At 42.2% G+C, this 24,226-nt stretch overlaps 1 protein-coding gene and 1 pseudogene across 3 annotated transcripts in view; one reads left to right on the forward strand and one right to left on the reverse strand.

Annotated features, from left to right (window-relative positions):
- Positions 1-24,226, forward strand: part of LOC132086114 (spindlin-Z-like) — a 100,790-nt gene that overhangs the window by 40,986 nt on the left and 35,578 nt on the right. For 2 of the 3 annotated variants that reach the window (XM_059491569.1, XM_059491568.1), the window contains exon 2: positions 20,245-20,470. The exons of the other annotated variant lie outside the window; for it this stretch is intronic. In XM_059491569.1, the coding sequence (XP_059347552.1) occupies positions 20,419-20,470 (52 nt within the window). In that variant the 5' untranslated portion in view covers positions 20,245-20,418. The remainder of the gene's footprint in view (positions 1-20,244; positions 20,471-24,226) is intronic. 3 annotated transcript variants of the gene reach the window in all.
- LOC132086097 (uncharacterized) lies at positions 5,181-12,087 on the reverse strand (annotated as a pseudogene).

A 24,226-nucleotide genomic window follows, 5' to 3' on the forward strand; every position in this document is an offset into this window, starting at 1 on the left:
CCTTTATAAACTTTGTACAAGTCATTACCACCAAGCCCAGCAGGATAGCTATTCTGGTCACTGCCCCTCTGCTGTAAAAACTATGTATTAGGGACAATTCTAGAGGTATTTCTGCATAAGAAAATAAACCTAGGGACCATAGAGGTAATAAGATCTCAAAAAAACCTAGGGACTAGAAATGCATGCAAGCCTTCACCCCAAGAAACATTATGAATTCAAAAAAACATGGCTATTAACTGCTTTATACAAACACAGAGTAATGGCATCCAAAATGCACTCAAAACAGGGTTTTTTCCACTCTCTCGAGCCACGCGTTAGGCACCAAATTTTGTCCTGGTTTAGGGCAAATTTGGTAGAGAACCTCCAAAGGGGGTCCCTCCAGAAAACAAACCCACATGGCTCCTCCCCCCAACCGGTTTGGGAAGGATTCCTCAGAGAGAAGTGGAAAGAACCTGTTTATTTAACAGGCACAGCATCCCCAGCACACAAAATGAACAATACTGGATGACACCACTCTTTCACCACTCTGAAAAAGATGACAAATTCAGAAAGTCTCTCTTGGGGGTGGTCGCTCTGTTATCAGTCCCTCCGGCGCTGGGGATAACTGCTGCAAGCCACAAGGTGCAAACTCTCGGTGTTTCCCAGGTCCCAGTCTGGAGCAGGTTCGAGTGGTTCCAAGAAAAGGGAAAGAAAAACAGTCCAGGGAACATTCAGACTGCCTAGCTAAACTAACTAACAAGCAGAAGCAAAAGCAAGAGCAAAGCAGGAGCAAGAGCAAAGTGAAAGCAAGCCCAAAAAACTAAAAGCAGAAGCAGCACTATGTACTGCCCCGTCTCTTTGTCCTGACAACTGTAGGGGAGTGAGCAGGCTGATAACAAGCCAAAACAAAACTTCACTCTTCAGAGCCAGTCTTGAAGGCACAGAACATAATATCCAGCATAAACAGAACAGATGACTGGGGATACAAGCATCATAACATCACCCTAGGACAGTTTTAAAAATTGCAACCATGTAGCTTTTTTCCCCCTGAAACCAGGAGGGAATTTCAGAAAGCTAATTTAGCATGAGACTAAATTTAAAACCTCTAATGAAAATTATCTCTTTTGTTCCCTCCCCCTCATCTCTTTCTGAATATGCTATGTGTTGCTGTAGTGGGCCTCCAGCTGGGTAATAATTAGTATTGACTCTGATTCTCAGAAAGCTGATTAATCTCTTTATTATTATATTATTATTAAGAAATCCATTGTTTTATAGACAGTTATGATACAGCTGGACCTAATTGGTCCTCTAAATTAAAATACCATCACTATTAGTTAATTAAGATTCTACCCTTTGGTAAACAAATCTCCATAACACATTCCATGTGTTCACAATAACAGGTGCAGCAAGCTAAGAATTATTTATCATCGTTTTCTCTGATCTTCTCACAGCCTTTCCCAGAAAGGCCTGGTAAAGTTTTGTGTTGCTTTCTGTGGTCAGAGAGCTGCTGTTGTAGGTATGCGTGTGTAGTTTCCTACTGCTATCTCTATTACCTTCATTTTTCTGTACTGTTTTCATCACTTCAGTTTTGCGTTCGTGCTTTTAATTTTTGCCTCTGTGTTGATAAACAGGTGTTTTATTAATTTTGGCAGAATCTTTTGCCTATAGCTAATTGTAAGCATCAGTTGACATATTGATAGTTTGTCCGGTTTAGTGAACATGTAGTGTTGTCATTGTTATTTATTTTATAATTAGCCTGCATGTCTTCAGGTTCAGTGTTTTAAGTCTGGAATAGCTGGTATGGTTTCTTCAGTAGTGGGTTATATGACTTTCTTAGTATTTGTTTTTTTCCCTTTCTTTCTCTTCAGAATTGTAGGTAGATATAGAGAAGCATTCAATTAAATGGAATGAAGAAGACTAATCAGATGTTCCAATAGTATTTCCAGCTTATTCAAAGCCCAGTACAGTGGGAGAAGCCATAATTTGTGAACTATTGAACTAGACCAGCCAAGACGATCATCCTTTTTGCAGGCACTTCTAACTATTCATCAAAGAAAGATTAAGCAATTTGAAAAGTTCTGGACAGACACCATCTAATTTCTACACCACAATACTGGTGTGAATGTTATATCATCAATAGTTATATTCCTAATATATTTTTTCTACATTTTATACAAAAAGCAAAAGATGAAAAATAAATAAAATATTACCAAAGCACACCATTCTTTTGATGAAAGTGAAGTTACTCATCCCTTTTTTGCTTTTGTTTTGTTTTGTTTTTAGCAATTCCACAAATGGAAAAATTAGCTGGCTCTGATCAGTTTGTTTGCTTGGGGAGGGGAAGAAATTAGCCTGGGTTTTTTTTGTACATCTACATTTCTAGTACATCTACATTTTGGGAGGGGGAGGGGAAAGCAGGGGAGCAAGAGAGAGCACCATGTGGTTTGGAGAGTCTTGGCAGGGGCACTGAATTGGGGAGTACCATTCCTAAACTATGACAACCAAGCACTGAGCCTGGTGTCACTGGCAGCGTTTTGGGTTCTTTAATTGTGGGTTGGTCTACACCATGCCAGGACTTTTGGCAACAGACAACATACACCTGTGTCCTTGTTTCAGCTAGAGTTATTTTCTTCTCAGTAGCTGTTACAGTGCAGTGTTTTGGATCCATAATGAGAGTGATGTTGATACAATGATGTTTTGTGTTTTTGCTAAGTCATGTTTCTCCTAAGCCAAGGATTTTTCCTTGTCTCATACTCTGCCAGTGAGGAGGTTTGCAAAAAATTTTTGAGGGAACATAGCTGGGACAAGTGATCCAAACTGACCAAAGGGATATTCTACACGATAGACCATCATGCCCAGTATATAAACTGGGGGAAGGTAGCTGGAAGAGGAGCCAATCTGGATTTGGGAAGGAGGGGTCTGGCATTGGTCAGCAGGTGGTGAGCAATTGCATGATACATCACTTGTTTTTCCCCTTTTTATTATCATTATTTTTTACCATTATTATTGCATTTTTCTTTACTTCCAATTATTAAACTGTTTGTATCTCAACAACAAGTTTTACTTAGATTTTCCTCCCCATTCCACAGGACGGGGGGACCAGGGGATGGGGGGAAAAGAAGGGCATTGAGCAAGAGGCTTCATGGTTTTTTAGCTCCAGTTGGCCTTAAAACCATGACAACCTGTCTCAAATGGGGAATAGGATCTTTGTGCAGCAATTAGCAGGGCTCAATAAAAGAGCTTTAAACTAGATTTGATGAGGGAAAGGTACGAAACCAGGCTCCCTTGAGAAAAGCCTGGTGGCAGCACTTCAATATTTAAGGGACAGTGTGTTAGCAAGTTCCTTTGGATGACTCCACTATGTGCTGAGTACACTAGAGCACATTTTAAATGCCCTGGCCCTAATGAGTGCAATGCCCTAGCCATCTCAGTGGAGGTAGAGGATGGCGACCTATGCATCAGCAAAGACACTAGGGTTATTGATGTGGTAGAAACCACAGAGGCACCTGAGAATGGTCACATAGGAATTAGGACATCTCCCCCTAAAAAGGGTGGGATCAATAGCCCAACTGAAGTGCATCTGCACCAATGCACACAGCATGGCCAAAAAACAGAAGGAGCTAGAAGCCATTGTGCATCAGGAAAACTATGACAATAAACATGGTGGGATGACCCCCACAACTGGAGTACTGCAATGGATGGCTAAAAACTCTTCAGAAGGGATGGGTAAGGAAGGAGAGGGAACAGGGTAGCCCTGTATATTAGGGAGTGTTTTGATTATCTAGAGCCTGATAACAGTGATAAAAGGGTTGAGTGTTTATGAGTAAGTATCAGGGACAAGGCCAACAAGACAGATATCCTGGTGGGAGTCAGTTATAGAGCACCCATCCAGAGTGAAGAGACAGACAAAATATTCTATGAGTAGCTTGAAGAAGTCTTGTGATCACTGGCCCTTGTTCTCATGGGGGACTTCAACCTACCAGATGTCTGCTGGAAATACAACAGAGCAGACAGGAAATGGTCTAGAAGGTTTTGGGAGTGTGTTAAAGGTAAATTCCTGACACAGTTCATGACTGAGCCAACTAGGGAAGGTATTGGGATCCAATTAGTGAGAGATGCCTCTGCCTGAATTGAGGTGCAAACAAGATCATATGCCGAAGTCAATAGTACAGATTTAATTTAACAGTAAATGGGAGGTAGAAAGATAGAAAGAAATAGAAATGGGGGGGGGGGGGGGAAGGAGAGAGAGAGAGGGGTCAAGCAGAAGACAGTCACTACCATTAATCCAGCGGTGTCCCATTGGTCCTTCTTCACCCTAGGCTCCTTGGTGGTGGGGGTCCCAGAGTTGTTGTTCTGGGGGTTTCACTTTTATACAGTCCAAGTTCTGAGTATTCACAGGGTAGTCACAAGTGCCATTCCCATAACTTAGGGTGATAATGTGTATGAACAGTTGCTTCCTTTCCCACAGCAATTTGCCACATGGGGAATTTTTGTTGAGATGTGTTAACCAGGATGTGCTAACCAGATCTCACCTCTACCAGGCTTGGAATTAGTGCCTTCCTGTTGAAAATTCCTCCCTTCTGTGCTTATCTCAGGTTCCTGATGTGGTGGCTTATCTTATGGCAAGTTCCTTCTGTGGCCTTGACAGTGTTTGAGGCAGGCAACTGTGCTCTTTAAGTCCTTTCAGAAGGTTCTCGATCTGTTGTTTGTGAACAAAGAAAGACTTGTGGGTGATGTGATGGTTGGAGGCAGTCTTATGATATGATAGTTTTCAATTCTCAGAGATGTAAGGAGTAGTGTCAGCAGTACTGCTATCCCAGAATTCAATGGCCAGTTTAGGAGACTGAGAAAATTCTTTGGGAGGCAGTCCTGAAGAGCAAAGGAGTCCAAGAAGGCTGGATGTGCTAGAAGAAAGAAATCTTAAAGGGGCAGAAGCAGGCCATCTCCATGTGCTGAAAGATGAGCTTGTACGGAAGATGACCGGCCAAGCTAAACAGAGAGCTTTATCTGGAAGTCAGAGAGGAAAAAAAAGAGTTTATCATCTCTGGGAACAGGGGCAGTCAATTCAGGACTAATGGATGTTGGGAGGTTGTGCAGGGAGAAAATTGGAAGGGCCTAAGCCCAACTAGAGCTTAATCTGAATACTGCTATAAAAGACAATCAAATCTGTTTCTATAAATACATTAGCAACAAAAGGAGGGCTAAGGAGTATCTTCATCCTTTATTGGATGTGAAGGGAAACAGTGACAAAAGATGAGGAAAAGGTTGAAGTACTCAATGCTGCTTTTTGCTCTATCTTGAATAAGACCAACTGTTCTCAGGCTACCCAGCCCATTGACCTGGAAGACAGAGACGGGGAGCAGAGTAGGGCCCCCATAATCCAAGGGGAAATGGTTAGAGACCTGCTACACTACTTAGACATGCACTAGTCTATGGGACAGGATGGGTGCAAGGGTACTGAGGGAGCTGGCCGAAGTGCTCACCAAGCCACTTCCAAACATTTATCACGAGTCCTGCCTAACCAGGGAGATCACAGTTGGCTGAAGGTTAACAAACATGATGCCTATGTTGAAGAAGGGCTAGAAGGAGGATCCAAGGATCTATAGGCATGTCAGCCTGACCTTGGTGCTGGGGAATGTTATGGAACAGATGATCTTGAGTGCCATTATGTGACTGTGCATGCCACCAGTTGATCAGGTTCTGTCAGTTTGGGTTTATGAAAGGCAGGTCCTACTTGACTGACCTTATCTCCTTCTATGACAAGGTTACCCACTTAGTGGACAAGGGAAAGGCTGTGGATGTTTGTTACATATAGGTAAAAACCCTATAAAAGAAAGGCTTTGTAAAATCATGGCTTAGGCCTGCTACTTTGGCTAAGTACAGCTGGCAGCGAGCCTGATAAGTTCCCATGATAAAACTGTCAGCTTTCATGAGAATGGAATCCTGTAACAGTGAAAATCTAGTTATTCTCATGAGAAAGAATTCTGAGACTGTGACTGTTAACTGCACCTGTGAAAACTATCCTGAATTGTTGAAGAGAAGAATGCAAACAAAGACTCTAGTTGGCAGGTAGGCACCTCTGGTGAACTGACCAATCAAATGGGGTAACAAATAGTTACCAACCAATTGGAATTGAGCATGAAACTTTTGTAAAACGCTATAAATTTGGGATGTGGAAATAAACTGGAGCTTCTCTCTCACTGCTTGAACAAGAGTGTATGTCTCATTTCTATCTCTAATGTGAGGGCATAGCAACAGATGTTGTCTACCTGAACTTCAATAAAGCCTTTGACACCATTTCTCACAGCATTCTTCCGGAGAAACTGTTTATGGCTTGGACAGGTGTCCTCTTCACTGGGTAGAAAAGCATCTGAATATCCAGGCCCAGAGAGTGATGGTGAATGGCATTAAATCCAGTTGGCTTCTGGTTGCAAGTGGGGTTCCCCAGGGCTCAGTATTGAGATGGGTTTTATTTAATTTGTCTATTGATGAGCTAGATGATGGGATCAAGTGCATCCTCAGTAAGTTTGCAGGTAATAGCAAGTTGGACAGGAGTGTTGATGTGCTTGAGAGTAGGAATGTTCTACAGGAGTAATCTGGACAGACTGAATCAATGGGCAAGGCCATTTGTATGAAGTTCAATAAAGCGAAGTGCCAGGTCCTGCACTTGAGTCACAACAACCCCATGCAACACCACAGGCTTGAGGAAAAGTGTCTGGAAAGCTTCCTGGCAGAAAAGGATGTGAGAGTGTTGGTTGACAGCTGGCTGAATATAAGCCAGTGTGTGCCCAGGTGGGCAAGAAGGCTAACAGCCTCATGGCTTGTATTAGAAATAGTGTGGCCTGCAGGACTAGGGAAGTAATTGTCCCTTTCTACTCAGCACTGGTGATACTTCACCTCCAATACTATGTGCAGTTTTGGGCCCCTAAGTACAAAAAAGACATTAAGATACTACGATATGTCCAAAGAAGGGCAACGAGGCTGGTGAAGTGTCTAGGGCACACGTCTTATGAAGTGGCTGAGGGAATGAAGGTTGTTTATTCTGAAAGAACAGGGGGCTGAGGGGATCTTAAAGGACTTCAAAGGACCTGAAAGGAGGTTGTAGCAAGACAGGTGTCAGTCTCTTTTCCGAGGTAAGAAGTGATATGACAGAAGTAAATGGCATCAAGTTTTGCCAGGAGAGGTTTAGATTGGATATTAGAAAAAATTTCTTCACAGAAAGGGTTATAAAGCATTGGAGCAGGCTGCCCAGGGAAGTGGTTGAGGCACTACCCTTGGAGGCATTGAAAAGACATGTAGATGTGGTACTTAGGGATGTAGTTTAGTGGTTGCCTTGTCAGTGTTATGTTTGCACTTGGACTCAATGATCTTAAAGGTCTTTTATAACCCAAGTGATTCTATGGTTGCAGCAATAAAGCTTTTACTTTCAAGATACTAGGAGATTTAGGAAAGGCCGGTAAAATATCTACCTGTATTGACTGTTTTTGGTGGATGGTAGGTGCTGAATAAATAGGAAGATGCTGTGAGTCAATTTTTCACAATATTATCAGGAAGGAAAACTTTTTTCATTATCTTGTACTATATATAAAATAAATAGCAATGTATCTCTTGGGTTGATCTAAAAAGGAATAAATTTGCTTTGTTTCTTTGGTCAGCTACCCTTTTTCATATCAGAAACATTGCTTACTTTAACATTTATGGAAGCTGTAATATAAAAAGAAGCAAATTATGGGTACACACTGAGAGGTAGTTTTCATTAGAAAGATTAGTTTCTTCTACCTAGAAGACTAATCTACAGCTGAACTTCTTTCATGGTCTACTAGGGAGTTCTGATAATCCACACTTGGCATGTCCTTGGATTAGTTTTCATTGAAATCCCATTAGTGATTTGAAAGATAAAATATAAGTATGCTTACAAAATTTGAAAGCATTTTAGGCTGCATACTTGTTCAAAAATAATTGGAAAGTACAGAAATATAATTAACAGAAAACACAGTGTGACAACTATAATGAGCTTATCCTTCTGTCAAGAAAACCATTTAAAGTAGATGTTAATTTTGAGGACTCTTCCAGGCATACTTATTTATGATGCTATTTAATTATACATATTACAGAGAGGGGGAATGCACTTTGCATCTTTCTCTGAAGCCTTCAGCATACAGAATAGTTCAGGAATAATTGGGAAACCTGTAGACTGACAATATGGACATTTTTATGCAAGCTGTTGCTTTCTTTTTTGTTTGAGTTGGTAACCTTTTCCCCAGAAATGTTAGTAAAATAAAATGCTGGAAAAAAATCAAATATGCTTGAGAGTTTAGTTAAAGCATAGTTTTGCATAACCATTTAAAATAATGATTTGGGATTGTATGAATAATGTTGTTTACTGCTGAGTATCATCTCCTTCTATTATTCTCCAAAAGAAGCTAGAATAACATTTTTCCTAAAATGTATTAAGAGAATTGAACAGTGTGATAAATTATTCTTGCTTCTTCTGAGGGCTATGATTAGCATACTTCATTAGGGGATTGGACCATCTACAGTGTAGCAGAATTAAGTGTTAAGGCTCCCAGTGGAAGAAATAAAATTCACCAACTTATCAGTGGAGTCGTAACTTAATTGCTGATGTCCTGGGAAATTAAGGTAATAGAAAGGAGAGATTTCTTTTCTACCAAATCTTGTTCACCTTTTTTTATGTCACTGCAGGAGAGACATGTACTGAGTTAGTCCATAACTTTATAAATACAGGAAAAAACCCATCCCTGCAATACTTCTCACAGAAACAACATTGCATTACATCCCAGTGTTATCTTTTCCTCCTTAAAAATTATACTGGATTAGTAGGAGAACTAAGACAGTATTTGCATTGGTTATGGAACTTGAATTAAGTTCATCAGATGGACAGATCTTACATGTGATAGAAACTAGGAGTTTTAGTTTTTGGATATGAATCCACAAAGTGTTAAAACAGATGATCCAGGGGCCTTTTCAACTTTGACAATAAAGGAGGAAAAGTTGACTTGTTTTAGAGGAGAGGCAAGATTCAACCTTATGTCTGACTACTTTAGGAGGTGCAACTCTCATGCCCAAAGCTGAATTACAATAATTTTTAATTTTTCCAAAAAGAAAAAAGCAATGCGTTGTTAGTGATGCTAGCTGCTTGTGTTGCTTCTAAAGACCTTCTAGAAATAGCTATGCTTGTAAAGAAATCAGAGAATAGTTTTTAAATGCTTAGGTCCTATAAAAAACAACAGCATGAGAGGCAGATGTTTAGTTTCTGGAAAATCTGTCCAGATGTTCAGTGTATTCTTTGCAGCTGGAACATTCTGCTTCTAGAAGGGTACTGACAATACCTGAAGCATTTTTAATACCAGTAGTTCTTGTTGTTGCAAGTTGCCCTCTATGTAGAGGAAAAAAGACGTGTCTCAAATTTGAAGAAGAGTACTATTGGAAATGAGAAAATACTAAAGGAACAAATTCTCATCTGAAAACTTCAGCTGCAGAGAACAGGGAAGAGAGTAATGTGTAGTTAGTAGCCATATGCTTACATATATGCTGTTTCAACTTGTTTCAGCTAAGCAATAAGTAGTAAGCAGATCTGAAAGGATATTATATGGCTGCCTACCCATAGAAGGGAAATGAGATCTATCTTCCTCCATTTCTTATTCAAAAATCAATGTGTACTTGGAATAAGAATGGATTTTCTTTCTAGCTGTCTGTAACTGACAGTCTAATTTACTAGCTTTAAGTATAAAATAGGAAAACTTGTTTGTTTGTGTTTTCTATGAATACTGGTGATTCTATTCATTCTGTATACCTTGAAATTCTCAATTGTTTAATGTATATAAAAGCTTATGTGTCATATTTGTTACGAATATTTTTACTTGGTTTCAGCTGTACTAGATAAAGTTCTTGGTGATTTTAAAATGTGTTTCACCTTTTAGATTCATATGGTAAAATGCCCACCTGAATTACTGGTATAGTTCTTTCTCTTTTGCTGTAAACAGTTGTGTATGCATGGAGGATACATCTGCTCTAGCACCTGGAAGACCTCCTCCCCCTCCTTCTTCACTGACCTTGGTCTCTGCAGGGCTATTTCTCATATATTCTCACTCCTCTCTTTCAACTTCTGCTGTGCAGCAATTTTTCCCCTTCTGTCAGACATATGAGCAGCTTCTGTTATCTTCTCACAAAAACCACCCCTGCAGTACCCCCTCTTCCAAAACCCAATAAAATAGTTTACTGTTTATTCTCTGTGTTTTCACTAGTGACCCACTGATTGAAGTCTTTGATACCTGTAAATGCAGTGCTGTTCATAGTCATCTCTTGGAATTAGATGTCATATGCTACTTATGGAGGCTGCCACTCCTTTAAAGACAAAATCCCACATTCATGTTGGGTATGGAATTTCCGCTGTATTCTTAAGACTAACAAAATATTAAGCCAGTCAGATGGAGATTGGGTGTCATGGCCATAATTTGTAGGCTACTAGAATATCTGGAATAATCCTTTGGTTGCAGTAGGATTTATAAGTGCATGAAAAAGTTCCTTCATTGCATACTTCCAAGAAGTAGAGATTGAATTCTAGATATGAAAAAAGTAGTTCTTGATACATGGGGAAAAATTACCCCCTTCAGTGCCTAATTTCCAAACAGCTGAACTTTGGTAGTCAATTTCAGTGATATGGCACTAGTGTTCTGGAGATGTTAAACCTTTGGGAAGTCTCACATTTTATGATTGTTTTCATATGTGGATTTTATTTATTTTAAGATACCATGTATACTTATACATATATGTATGCGGATGTTTGAGACAAAGATTACCCTTCATTGTAGGATGCATAGAGTTAGCTTCAAAGTTGATCTCTCTCCCAGTAATACAAAGCTTTTGAAGATGCAAGTCCTAGTGAAATATCTCCAAACTCTGGGTCCTTGAACTGGATATAGTGTGATATTCTTATAATTTAGACCATTTGTCCAGGATCTCAGTGTCAAATGTAATAACTCTGTATTTGGGTTTTTTTCTTTAGAATCATAGAATCATTAAGGTTGGAAAAGACCTGTAAGACCACAAGTCCAACCTTCAACCTAGCACTAGCACCATGTTCTCCACTAAACCATGTCCTCAAGTGCCATATCCACATGGTTTTTTGAACACTTTCAGAGATGGTGACTCGAACACTTCCCTGGGCAGCCTATTCCAATGCTTGACAACCCTTTCAGTGAAAAGATTTTTTTCTCATATCTAATCTAAACTTCCCCTGGTGCAACTTGAGGCTATTTCCTCTTGTCACTTGTTACCTGGGAGAAGAGACCAACACCCACCTCATACCACCACCTTTCAGGTAGTTGTAGAGAGCAATAAGGTTTCTCCTGAGCTTCCTTTTCTCCAGGCTAAACAACAGAATCACAGAATATGCTAACTTGGAAGGGAACTACAAGGCTCATCAAGTCCAATACCTGGCTCTGTACAGGACCATCCCCAACAGTCAAACCATGTGCCCAAGAGTATTGTCCAAAAGCTTCTTGAAATCTGGCTGGCTTGGTACTGTGACCACTTCCCTGGGGAGCCTTTTCCAGTGTTCAACCACCCTCTGGGTGAAGAACCTTTTTCTAATATCTGACCTAAACCTCCCCTGACACAACTTGAGGCCATTCCCCTGTGTCTTGTCACTGGTCACCAGAGAGAAGAGATCAGTGTCTGCCCCTCCTCTTCCCCTCATGAGGAAGTTGTAGACTGCAATAAGGTCTCCCCTCAGTCTCCTCTTCTCCAGGCTGAACAGACCAAGTGATCTCAGCTGCTCCTCTTATGGCTTCCCCTCAAGACCAAGATGTGCTCCAGACACTTCACCAGCTTTGTTGCCCTTCTCTGGATGTGCTTCAGCACCTCAATGACCTTTTTGAAGTGAGGGGCCCAGAACTGAACACAGTAGTTGGGGTGTGGCCCCACCAGTGCCAACTACAAGGGGACAATCACTTCCATAGTCCTGCTGGCCTCTCTATTTTCGATACAAGTCAGGATGTCATTGGCCTTCTTGGCCACCTTGGCACACTGCTGGGTCATGTTCAGCCAGCTGTCAACCAACACTTCCACACCTTTTCTGCTGGGCATCTTTCCAGAGGTTCTTCCCCAAGCTTGTAGCACTGCATGGGGTTGTCATGACCCAAGTGCAGGACTCAGCACTTCAACTTATTGAACTCCATGTGGTCAGCCTCAGCTCATCAATCTAGCCAACTGTTATGAACAAGAGTGTTTGAGATTGCTTAAAAAATCACTGTCAAGTGAATGAGCAAAAGCCAGATCCCTCTCCAGCAAATCAACACTCTTGCCCAACTTTGTGTCTTCTGTGAACTTGCTTAGGGTGCACTTGATCCCCTCACCCAGGTCCTCAGTAAACATGTTAAACAGAACTGTCCCCAATACTGAGCCCTGGGGAACACCACTCATGACTGACTGCCAGCTGGTTGTAACTCCATTCACCACCACTCTCTGGGCCTGGCCATCCAGCCAGATTTTTACCCAGTGAAGAGTTCACCTGTCCAAGCCATGGGAAGCCAATTTCTCCAGGAAAATGCTGTGAGAAATGGTGGCAAAGGCTTTAGTGAAGTCTAGGTGGACAATATCTACAGCTTTTCTGTCATCTACTAAGCAGGTGACTTTGTCATAGAAGGAGATCAGGTTAGTCAAGCAGGTCCTGCCTTTCATAAACCCATGCTGGCTGGGCCTGATCCCCTGATTGTCCTGTATGTATCACATGATGGTACTCAAGATGATCTGCTTCATGCCCTTCCCCGGCACTGAGGTCAGGCTGACAGGCCTGTTGTTCCCCAGATCCCCTATTGAAGTGAAGGGAGACGACCATCCGATTGATGAGCATCGACTCCGATTTATTGATCAAATCAGTCACCTTTTATAACAGTGTTAATTAACTTCATGCATATTGCAAAATCCGAGCTCACGATAGGTTACAGAGAAAACTCTAACCCCTCCTTTTGTTTACAATACCCGTGGTTGTTTATTGAAACCAAAACTAGTGTTCTCACCGTGATATGAAAAGTTCTCAAAACCTTCATATCTGTTCCCAGAGCAGCCAAGGACTGTTATGAGAAGACTGTCTGAGAATCCTGCTGTTTATAAAAAAGGTGGCTGAGAACCTAATTATTTACAGAATCAAGCCTGGGAACTGCTACTTCACAGCTGCCTTTTACTTTTCCATCAGCTGTATACCTTCATGGCCTCTTTCTTTAAGCCATGTTTGAACCAGGCTCTCCACAATCCCCCTTTTGACCCTTCTTATAGATAGGTGTCACATTTGCTAATTTCCAGTTGCCCGGTTTTATTACGACGGGGTTTTCAGGGTCTCTCCAACCCCGGCTGCCGTAGGTGTCCAGATAGTGAAGTCCTGCTAATCACAACCTGTCCAGGTCCCTCAGCCAGGCTCTCAGCTGCAGGCAGTCTTAGCAAGAAGCTCAGCTCTTAAGTGAGATCAGCTCTTTGGTGAATTCAACTCTTTAGTGATTTCAGCTCTTTGCTTGCTAAGTGCCTCAGCAGATGCAGGGAGAGAGAGGAGAAGTGCCACATGAGGTTCCACTAAAGTGTCTTTATTGGCACCTTCTGTGAAGGGTCACAGTGACAGCTCTTCTGCAGAACTGGGCAGAAGTGGGTGTTTATATAGGGTATAGGAGTTTTGAGAAACAGTCCAATAGTAAGGGTCAAGGCAAATATGACCTATCGTCTTACAGAGAGATAATGAGGGTCCGAAGGTGGAAGAGGGGCTTTTTTGGTCCAGTCATCATGACTAGGAATTTCTTATCTTAGGCAACTAACCGCCAGGGAGGCCTTGCAGACCCTGTGGCTGCTACAACCCAGAACCTCCCTGGTTGACCAGGGCTGCTGGTAAATGATTGAAAGTGGCTTGGTAAGCACTTCAGCCAGCTCCCTCAGTACCCTTGGGTCAATCTCATCTACCCCCATCGACTTGTGGAGGTCTAAGTGACACTGCAGGTCACTGACCATTCCCTCCTGGATTATGGAGGCTTTATTGTGCTCCCTGACTCTGTCTTCCAGCTCAGGAGGCTGGGTACCCTGAGGACAACTGGTCGTTCTAAAGATTGAGTCAGAGAAGACATTCAGTACCTTGGCCTTTTCCTCATCCTTTGTTATTATGTTTCCCCCCCCATCCAAAAAAGGATGGAAATTCTTCTTCTCCCTGCTTTCGTTGCTGATGTATTTGTAGAAACAGTTTTTGTTGTCTTTTACAGCAGTGGCCAGAGACAAAGCTCTCTGTTCTGCCATGCTAGTTGTCTTCTGTGCTGGTTCATCTTTGTCCAGGTTTAGAGCAAATTTGGGGAAGAATCCCCCAAAGGAGCTCTGGTGGGAAAAGCAGATCCAATCAGCCCCTCCCCCCAACTGGTCCGGGAGGGAAAAAATACCTCCTTGGAGAAAGGTGGAAAAAAACTGTTTATTAAACTATAAAACCAAAACAATATCAAACAATGAGACCCCTTGCCACTCTAAAAGAGATGACAAACTGAGAAATCCCCGTCCCCAGGTTGCAGCTCACTCAGTCTCTGATCAGTCCCTCCGGTGCTGGAATTGTCGCAGGCCAGGCCTGGCCCGGTGGGCCACAGATACAGCTGCCAGTGGTCTCCTGGGTGTTCAGTCCAGAGCAGGTTTCAAGAGGTCCAAAGAAAAGGAAAAAAAACAGTCCAGGGAACTTCTTTGCCTCAGCTAGCTAACACTAACTAAAAAGCAAAAGAAGAGCTCTGTCCCGCTGTCTGTCTGCAGACAACAACAGTCCAGGAGGAGGAATGTGGAGGAGGAGTACAGTGCCTGAAAACAAAACTGCGCGCATCTTCTCTCCCCACCTTCACTCTCTGGAACACTCTTAAAGGTGCAAAACTTATTATTCAACATAAACAGAATGAGACGATTAGGGATAAAAGCATCATATAGTCAACCCAGGACAATCTTTCAGCATGGGGACAGTCTGCTCCTGCTCCTTTAAGATTTCCTTCTTAAAGCACATCCAGCCTTCCTGGACTATTTTGCCCTTAAGGACTGCCTCCCAAGTGACTCTCTCAACCAGTCTCCTAAATAGGCCAAAGTCTGCCCTCCAGAAGTCTAAGGTGGCAGTTATGTTGACATTTCTCCTTATTTCTTTCATAATTGAAAACTATAATTTCTTGATTGCTTTGCCCAAGATGGCCTCTGACTTTCACTCTGAGCAGTCCTTCTCTATTTACAAACAGCAGGTCCAGCAGGGCACCTTCCCTGGTTGTCTCATTTACCAGCTGTGTCAGGAAGTTCTCTTCCATTCACTCCAGAAACCTCCTGGACTGTTTCCTCTCTGCTCTGTTGTATTTCCAGAAGACATCTGGTAGGTTGAAGTCTCCCATGAGAATAAGGTCCAACAATCACAAGATTTCCCCCAGCTGCTTACAGAATATTTCATCTGCCTCTTCATCCTACTTGGGTGATCTATAACACTCTCACCAGGACATCTGCCTTCTTAGCCTTCTCCCTGATTCTTACTGTAGTGGATTGACTGGCTGGATGCCAGACACCCACCAAAACTGCTCTGTCACTCCCCTCTGTAACCAGATAGGAGACACAAAATAAAACAAAAGGATTCATGGGTTGAGATAATGTCTGGGGGGACATCACTCACCAAATACTGTCACAGGCAAAACACTCAAATTTGGGGTATTAATTTAATTTATTACTCATAAAATCAGAGTAGGACAATGAGAAGTAAAATAAGATCTTAAAAACACCTTCCCCACATCCCTCCCTGCTTCCCAAGCTCTACCTCTTCCCCCCAAGCAGCACAGGGAGACAGGGAATGAGGATTATACTCAGTTCATCACAAGTTGTTTCTGCTGCTGCTCAGGGAGAGGAGTCCTTCTCTTGTTCCAATGTGGGGTCTCTCCCACAGGAAACAGTTCTCTATGGACTTCTCCAGTGTGAGTCCATCCCACGAGCAACAGTCCTCCCCAAATTGCTGCAATGTGGATCACTCTTCCCACGGGATGCAGTCATTCAGGCACAGCTTCTTCAGTGTGGATCCCCCACAGGGTCACAAGTCCTACTAGGAAACCTGCACCAGCATGGGCTCCTCCCTTCTGGCAAGTCCCTGCCAGAAGCTACCAAAACCTGGCCATAAAACCCCAGTATACTTACTGATAAACACTCAATTCTGTAATACCATCATGTGAGAGACTGAAATGATAACAGTTAATTACTCAATCGGACATTTGGAAAAGCAGCAGAGTGCTTTGCTGAGAGCAGGTTTGTACCCCCCCCAACCGAAAGCGAGGAGGAGAGTTTTTGGGTATGTGATGGCAAAGCCTCTGCTCTGCAAAAAACAGCCCAGGTGCAGAGGGGGTGCACATTTACCACCAGAGGATGACCACTACAAACTGACCTTTGTTTAGATAAACTTGTTGAGCCCTGCAATTGTATACTGGGTAACCAGTGACTAATGTTGTTAACAAGCTGGGTTTTAAGCCAGATAAGGGAAAAGGCCCATAAGAAGCAGATCCTGTGTAGTGGGTTAATGCTTTTTATCATGTCAATGTCCTCCCTCTCGATAAGTCTCAGGTGGAAAACTCATATATATACCCCAGTCATTCAGTGTCCCTCTAATCTGCCCCAAGGGATTTATTAACAAGAACAAGGTCATAACACATTATCAAGCTCCAAAGAATCAAAACACTCCCTAACATACAGGGCTAGCCCACTGCCTCTCCTTCCTTGCTTATCCCTTCTGAAGAGTTTATAGCCATCTTTTGCATCAGTCCAGTCGTGCAAATCATCCCACCATGTTTCTGTGGTGGCAACTGTCATAGTTTTCCTGATGTGCAATAGTTTCCAGTTCCCCCTGTTTGTTGCCCATGCTGTGTGCATTGGTGTAAATGCACTTTAGTTGGGCTAATAACCCTACTGCCTTTTTGTGGGGAGAAGCTCTTATTCATGTGACCATTCTCAGATACTTCTGGGATTTTTAACACATCATTAACCCTTGCATCCTTACTTTTGCATGGATCTCCATCCCCTACCTCCACTGATATGGCAGACTGAAAGACCTTGGTAGCACACTGTCCCTCAAACATTTGCATGGTACCCCCAGGCTTATCTCTGTTGAGCCTGGTTTTGTCCACATCCCCTTCAAGTGTAGTTTAAAGCTGTCTCACTGAGCCCTGCTAACTCCTGAGCTAAAATCTTTTTTTTCCCCCTTTGAGATGGATGGACCCCGTCTGTTGCCAGCAGGCTCAGTGTCATGTAAACTGACCCATGATCAAAACCCCCAAAATTCTAATGGTAACACCAGTCTCAAAGGAAGGTGTTCATCTGCATGATTTTCCTGTTTGTTGCCCCATCATTCCCTGCAGGGAGCTGGCAGGACAGAAGAGAACACAACTTGTGCTCCAGATCCTTCGACCAGTTGTCCCAAGGTCCTGAGGTCCCTCTTGGTTGTCTGCAGCCTTCTTGCTGGTACTTTGTTACTGCCCACCTGAAAAAGCAGTAACAGGTAATAGTGGGACCTACCAGGCTGGGAAGTATCTTGGTAATGTCCCTTACCCAGGCCCCAGGAAGGCAGCATACTTCCCTATGGGTTGGGTCCAGTCAGCATATTGGGCCCTTTGTTCCTTTCAAAAGAGTCGCCAATGACTACTACTTTACTACTACAACCCTTCTTTTTTTTTTTAACTGAGGAGGTCATGATGCAGTGGATAGGCTGCCCTGCCCTAGGCAACCCCTCCAGCCTGGATGGACTTTCATCCACATTCTCATTTCCCCGGTCCTCAGATTCCAGGGTTCATAACTATTGTATAAGGGCATCTGGGAAGGTGAAGTAGCTCAGGAGGGGATTTGCCTGCCATCCTGAGTAGAAACCCATTTCTACACCTCTCCATCTCTACAGTCCCCTCCTTCTTCCTGGTGGGGAGAGGGTAGGATATCTATTGCTTCTTGTGAAGTAGATGATGGGTCATTTGTCTAAGGCATGGTAGAGTCCCACTCCACTGGTCAATCTCCTCAGAGTCCCTGATACTTCTTAGCCTTTCTACTTCTCTCAGCTCTGCCACTGGGCTGAGCAGATTGTTGACCTGATTGCACCTCACACAGCTGTTTTCTCTGTTGCCCTGTGTTCTGGTTTAGGGCAAATTTGGTAGAAAACTTCCAAAAGTGGCCCCCCCAGAAAGCAAACCCATGCGGCCCCTCCCCCCAGCCGGTTTGGGAAGAATTTACTCAGAGAGAAGTGGAAAAAACCTGTTTATTTATCAGGCAAAGCACTCCCCAACACAAAAAATGAACAATACCAGATGACAAAACTCATTCATTGCTCCAAAGAGATGACAAATTCAGAAAGTCTCTCCTGTGGGTGGTCGTTCTGTTATCAGTCCCTCCAGCACTGGGAAAGGCTGCTGCCCAGAGTAGGTGCCGGTAGGCTAAAAAGTGCAAGCTCTCAGTGTTTCCCCGGGTCCCAGTCCAGAGCAGGTTTGAACGGTTCCAAAAAAAAAAAAAAAAAGCAAAGAAAAACAGTCCAGGGAACTTCTCTGCTTCAGCTAGCTAAACTAACTAAAAAACCATGGAGCGCCGTGTTCTGCCTCATCCATGCCCAGACACCACAGTGGAGGAGTGAGAGCAGGCTGATAACAAAACTCCGTGCTTCTTCTCCCCGCCTTCACTCTCAGAGACAGTCAGGCACAGAATATAATATCCAGCATAAACAGAACACCCAGTTGGGGATACAAGCATCATAACATCACCCTAGGATACCCTCTAGGAGCAGTGGCCGTCTCTGGCACTCCTTGCAGCCTAAGACCTAGATGGCTGTGTGTTTTTGTGAACACTCCATTTGGGTTGCCACATCCTTTCTGGTGTGCACAGAGGAAACATTCTGTCTAAGTCGAAACCATATCTGTGCTCCCTTGACAAGGGTGATGGCCATCAACTCAGCTAACTACTCCATCTGCAGAGCCTCAGTGCTCTCCCTGCACACCCTTCCTCGTGGTCTGCTATGCAAACAGCTGCACCATGCCATGCATTGTTTGTGGGGTCTTTTTCCACAGAAGGTGGAAAAATCCCACTTGGCTTTTTTTTTTTTGCTCAAGTCTATTGACAGATGGGTGCTGTAATGCAGACAAGAATGTTTAACTTCCATGCCTTGCATCTCTCACAGTAACCATCTGTGTAAGCATAAAGGTGGTACAGTCTGTGATATGTAATGTAGTTAATTTGATATGTAATGTAGTTAATTCATGCTGTATAAACAGATATATGTGGGTATAAAATATTGTAGAAATAATGTTTTAACCTCCCCAGCCAGGAATGGAGTTCTATTCAGATTGTAACTAATTCCTGGCAGCTCAAGATAGCATCAGGCCTGTTTAACGTCTGAATGGGACCTTCCTGGACCATAACGATCACTTTGTTGTCTCCTGCACCTGGAAGATAACATCGGGGCCTTCCTGGCCTGTGATTAATTGCTGTGTCCCAAGAATTTCACTAGATTCAGACATGTCCTGATTGCATCTGGGTAGTCAGGGACTGATACCAACATATTACATGTGAAAGCAAACCTCCCCTGTGTACCTAGACTTCTGTCTGCAGACCGGGACCCTGTCTTTGTCTATTTCAACATATGTATGGAAATGGATTTACGTTCAAAGAAGTTAATAGAAAGATGTGGTCATCTTTGCCTCAGGCAGAATAAACTGTATATAAACCAGACGCTGGAAACACTCGGTGTGAACCTTTGAGGGGAAGCTGTTGGACAAACCTATGGTTTCACCCAGCGCCCGTACCTGGGACTGACGCTGTCTTGATTGTGGTGGTTGCTCGAAATTCTATTTTTTTGTAATTGACCTAATAAATCGTTGTAAAGTTTTTCATAATTTGGCTATCGATTTGATCATTTATAACAAAGACTAAGTTGAAAACTATTATAGAAACTTTCAGAAGAAATATGGAGTTTTGTCCCTGAAATACCATAAATTTTTTAAAACAGAAATAGCTGCTTTGTAACTTGGGGAGGGTGAGAATCCTATGCTTTCATGCTCTCTCTACTGGGTGTTTTTTGATTATAATTTTCAAATGTAGTATGGGAGTTCTGAAAATTAGTTCATAATATGGAATGCATCCAGTATAACAGAATATGAAGAGACTTCTCATCAAACATGAAAGAAAAAATATTCTGTTTCACTTCATTGTTTATTTTAACCAAATCTCAAATCAGACTGTCTTTTCTGATTTGTTTTTCAGAGTGATATAACTGAAAGTGCTTCTCCTATATTTGAGGAAGAACGAATTGATGATTGGATGGTATTTTAATAAGTAGCTGTTGTATTACGAGAATAAGAAGATATCTGGGGAGTTGGGAGGAACTGGATTTTGACCCTAGTCTAGCAGCTCTGCTGCTCACTTAAACACAGATGAATGAAGACCCCATTTGGAAAATCACCAGGTCAGCGGTCCAGAGCTGATGCAGGTGAGGTGTTACTGAATTTGAGTATTGTTGTTTTTTAGTGAGTAAAAAAGTGTCCTTACAGATTTTTCTTATGTACTCATGGTTTTATGAAACTGTTACTGTTTGGTTTTGATTGGGACGGTTGATGGTTGTTGGGTTTTTTTAAGATAAGAATTATTGGAATTGTGGGATTGAAAGGATATACATAAATTTAAGCTGTACAGAATTACATTTATGAAGTTGTACTGGTTTTGGCTAGGATTGAGTTAAATGTCTTTGCAGTAACTGGCCTGGTGCTATGTTTTGGATTTGTGCTGAAAAGTGTTGATAACACTGATGTTACTGCTGAACAGTGCTTATACAGTATCAAGACCTTCTCTCTTTCTCATGTTGCAAGAGAAAGACAAACATAGGTGGTGATGGAATTATTTGCTGGATGTTTCCTAATTTTAGGTGTAGATTAGGAAAGTGTACCAGGTAGTCATTATTAGGAGACTTCAAAACCAACCTTAGTTTAAGGCAATTTTATGGGGTGCAGACTTTGAAATGTTATCTCCCCTTAGTTTTAACCACTCCCCTTTCAACAATAAGAAGAGACAAATATGAAGAGATAAGTGAAAAAATAACAGTTTACTAAAAAAAACCCCAGCAATAAACAAGAAAACAGCAATAACCACTAGATACAAAGGTGCTGAGTTACATGGCCCTCTCCCCAAGAAAAAAGAAAACAATATGGCTACCACCTGGACAGCCCATGTGGCCCAGAGGACAAAGACAAGATGGCAGAGAAGCCCTCTTCTCCAGACTGTGCAGCCATGAGAGAGAACAAAGGAAAACAGAACAGCAACCAAGCCTCTGCAGTTCCAGAACTCCCCCCCACCCCCAAACAACAAAAGGAGCAGGGAAAAAGAAAACCTGGAAAAACCTATTTTTGTCCAAAAGGCTTCAATGCTGCCGAAACACTGGAAGAAACTTCTTGACAGTTGCAGACTCAACCCCCGCTCAGTAGCTTGAAACTCATGTAGAGTGGCTCCAATGCTGCTGAAATGCTGATTCCTGTAAGGCAGCGGGAGGCAGGGACTCTCTTGCTCTTTTCTTGCTGAAAGACCTTGCAATATGATATAAATTAAAATTATAGTGAGTTTGCTGTATTTTATTAAAATATTTTTTTAAAAAAATAACTGGGAGAAAAAAGCTATCAAAAGCACAACTAGGTTAAGTGACAAGAAGCTGGAATTAGAAAACCAAATCAGTTGTTATGAGTTAGAAGTGGTGGCTTCTTTGAAAAAGCTAGTTTTCCTCTGTCCTGCCTGTCTGCCTACAAAGGTGCAAAGAGCACAGTTGCCTGTCTCAAACACCATCAAGGTGTCCAGGTTCCAGCCAGGACAGAATTAATTTTTTTCAGTAGCCAGGAGGGGGCATGACTGGAGTATGGAGGTTATTCTATATCACCTCATGTCATTGCTGGGAGCAGGAGAAAGGGCTCTTTTATGGGGAGAAGGGGCTCCTTCCAGAAGAGAAAATATTGCAGAGGGAACCTTCCGGTATTGTCTGTTATCGTGGAGTTTTTCCATGTGAATAATTTCTTTTCTTGTACATTCCGTTATTAATATTGTTGCTGTTACTGTTTATTTTCCTATCTTATTGCTGTTTCCAATAAATTGTTCTTATCTCAACCGGTGATCTTTGCTTTTTGTGCCTCTAGCTCTCCTCTCCAGCCATCCACAGTGGGGAGGAGGAGGTGAAAACAGGGGAGCAAGAGAGAACAGTGTGTGGTTTGGAGAGTTGGTGGGGGCACTGAATTGGGAAATACCATTCCTAAACCACAACACAAGGTCACAGAAGGAACTTGCCATAAGATAAGCCACCACAGCAGGAACTTGACTTAAGCACAAAAGGGAGGAATTTGCAACAGGAAGGCACTAATTCCAGGCCTGGTGAGGCAAGATCTGGTTAGCACATCCTGGTTAATGCATCCAGACAATCATTTCCACTGTGGAAAAGAGAGCAACTGCTCATACACATATCACCCCAAGTTATGGGAACAGCATCTGTGACCACTCTGTGATACTTAGAACTTGGACTGTATAAAGGTGGTACCCTCAGAAGAACGATTCTGGGACCCCCACCACTGAGAAGCCTGGAGTGAAGAAGGACCAATGGGATGCCACTGTATTCCGGGGTGGTGACTGTCTTCTGCTTGATTTCTCTCTCTCTCTCTCTCTCTCTCTCTCCACCCTTTACTCTTTTCTGTTTTTTCTGTCTCTCTACCTCACATTTATTGTAAAATGAAATCCGTATTGCATATGGTCTCATTTGCTACTTGGTCAGAAGCATCTCTCACTAATCAGATCTTACCAAAACAAAAGGCCTTTATTTGCTGTAAAGTAGGTTTAAAAGAAGAGAAAAATATATTTGACAGAAGTATCCAGGTTTTTGAAGTTTACCTCTACTGGGAAACAGAATTAATATTTCCATCTTGAGAAATAAAAGATAACACCCAAAATGGAGAAACAAAGGAAAGCCAAACTTGTTTCTTATCTTTTCACAACAGTAGAGCGTGTGTCTACAGTCTCAGTAATTTTGTTAAAATATAGAGCAGACTCCCAGGATATAGTTTCAGTAGATCAGTCAGCTCCTTAGTGCTTGGCCTTGTGTTTGTGCTTCTAATTAGAGCATGTTTCTCCTCAATATAGGTGAATCCTGATTTTTTTTTTTTATTAACATAATCCAGTTGAATTGTCTGTGAGGTAAATTGTGATTACTCTGGTGTCCTGGTTATTGGTATTGTCTTTGCTGTTAATTTTTCTTATTTCATTGCAGTTTACAGTAAATTGTTCTTATCTCAAGCTGTAATCTTTACCATTTTGTGCCTCCCATTCTCTTCTCCATCCCACCATGTGGGGTGGGGGGAGAAAAGTGAGCCAGTGGCACATGGTCTGGGGTGTTTTCGGTGGGAACACTAAATTGGGGAATACCATTCCTAAACCATGACACCTTGTGTTTACATTTATATTTCAACTTTTTGAGCCTAGTGATCACTTGTTTTATGCTGTACAAATGTAATGCATTGTCCTTTACAGTCCTTCCTAGCTGTTACCAGTACTGTCCTTGGGAATTAAGAGATTCCACTCCCAGATTCTACTACTTTAAGATGCAATGAAATCTTTTGGGAGAGTCAGGAATTCATTTGACCACTCTTCTCCTGGTCTGGTTTCCCAAACTCTTGGAGTTGACTTAGGGCAGGCAATATTAGGTGTAAATAAACACATCTCTGAAATTTTCAGGTCATTCAAAGTAATTATGAAAGACATAAAATCAAGATTAATTCTCATGTGATTGCATGGTGTTTCCACAGCAGATACTGAAATATGATTTTTAAATGTCCAGCTTTTGCTGCCTGCCATAAAGACAGGATATTCTGAGAAATAAGCAGCTGTGGTTTGTTTTGAAGAGTCCATCTAATTTTGATAGACTGAATGGAGAGTACCATCTGATATGATGACAATTAAAAACATTACTAGTAGCTTTCTCCCATCCCTCTTCCTTTTCTTTTCTCCTACCTGCTCCAGTTGAAATGTGTGTACTTTCTCTACAGTCCACACCCTCAAAGAATGTTTATTTTATTTCTGTGTTGTCTTACCCTTTTTCTCTCTCTGTAAGGTAGAAGCATTCAGAAACATGGCTCCTAGTTTTGCTATTGAATTTAACAATATTTTAAGGATACATTTGGTAGAATTAATCCAGGCTCAAAAAGCAAAGGCCAACTGGCAATTA

Source organism: Ammospiza nelsoni, chromosome W, assembly GCF_027579445.1.
Source record: "Ammospiza nelsoni isolate bAmmNel1 chromosome W, bAmmNel1.pri, whole genome shotgun sequence".
In the NCBI taxonomy this organism is placed as follows: Eukaryota; Metazoa; Chordata; class Aves; order Passeriformes; family Passerellidae; genus Ammospiza; species Ammospiza nelsoni.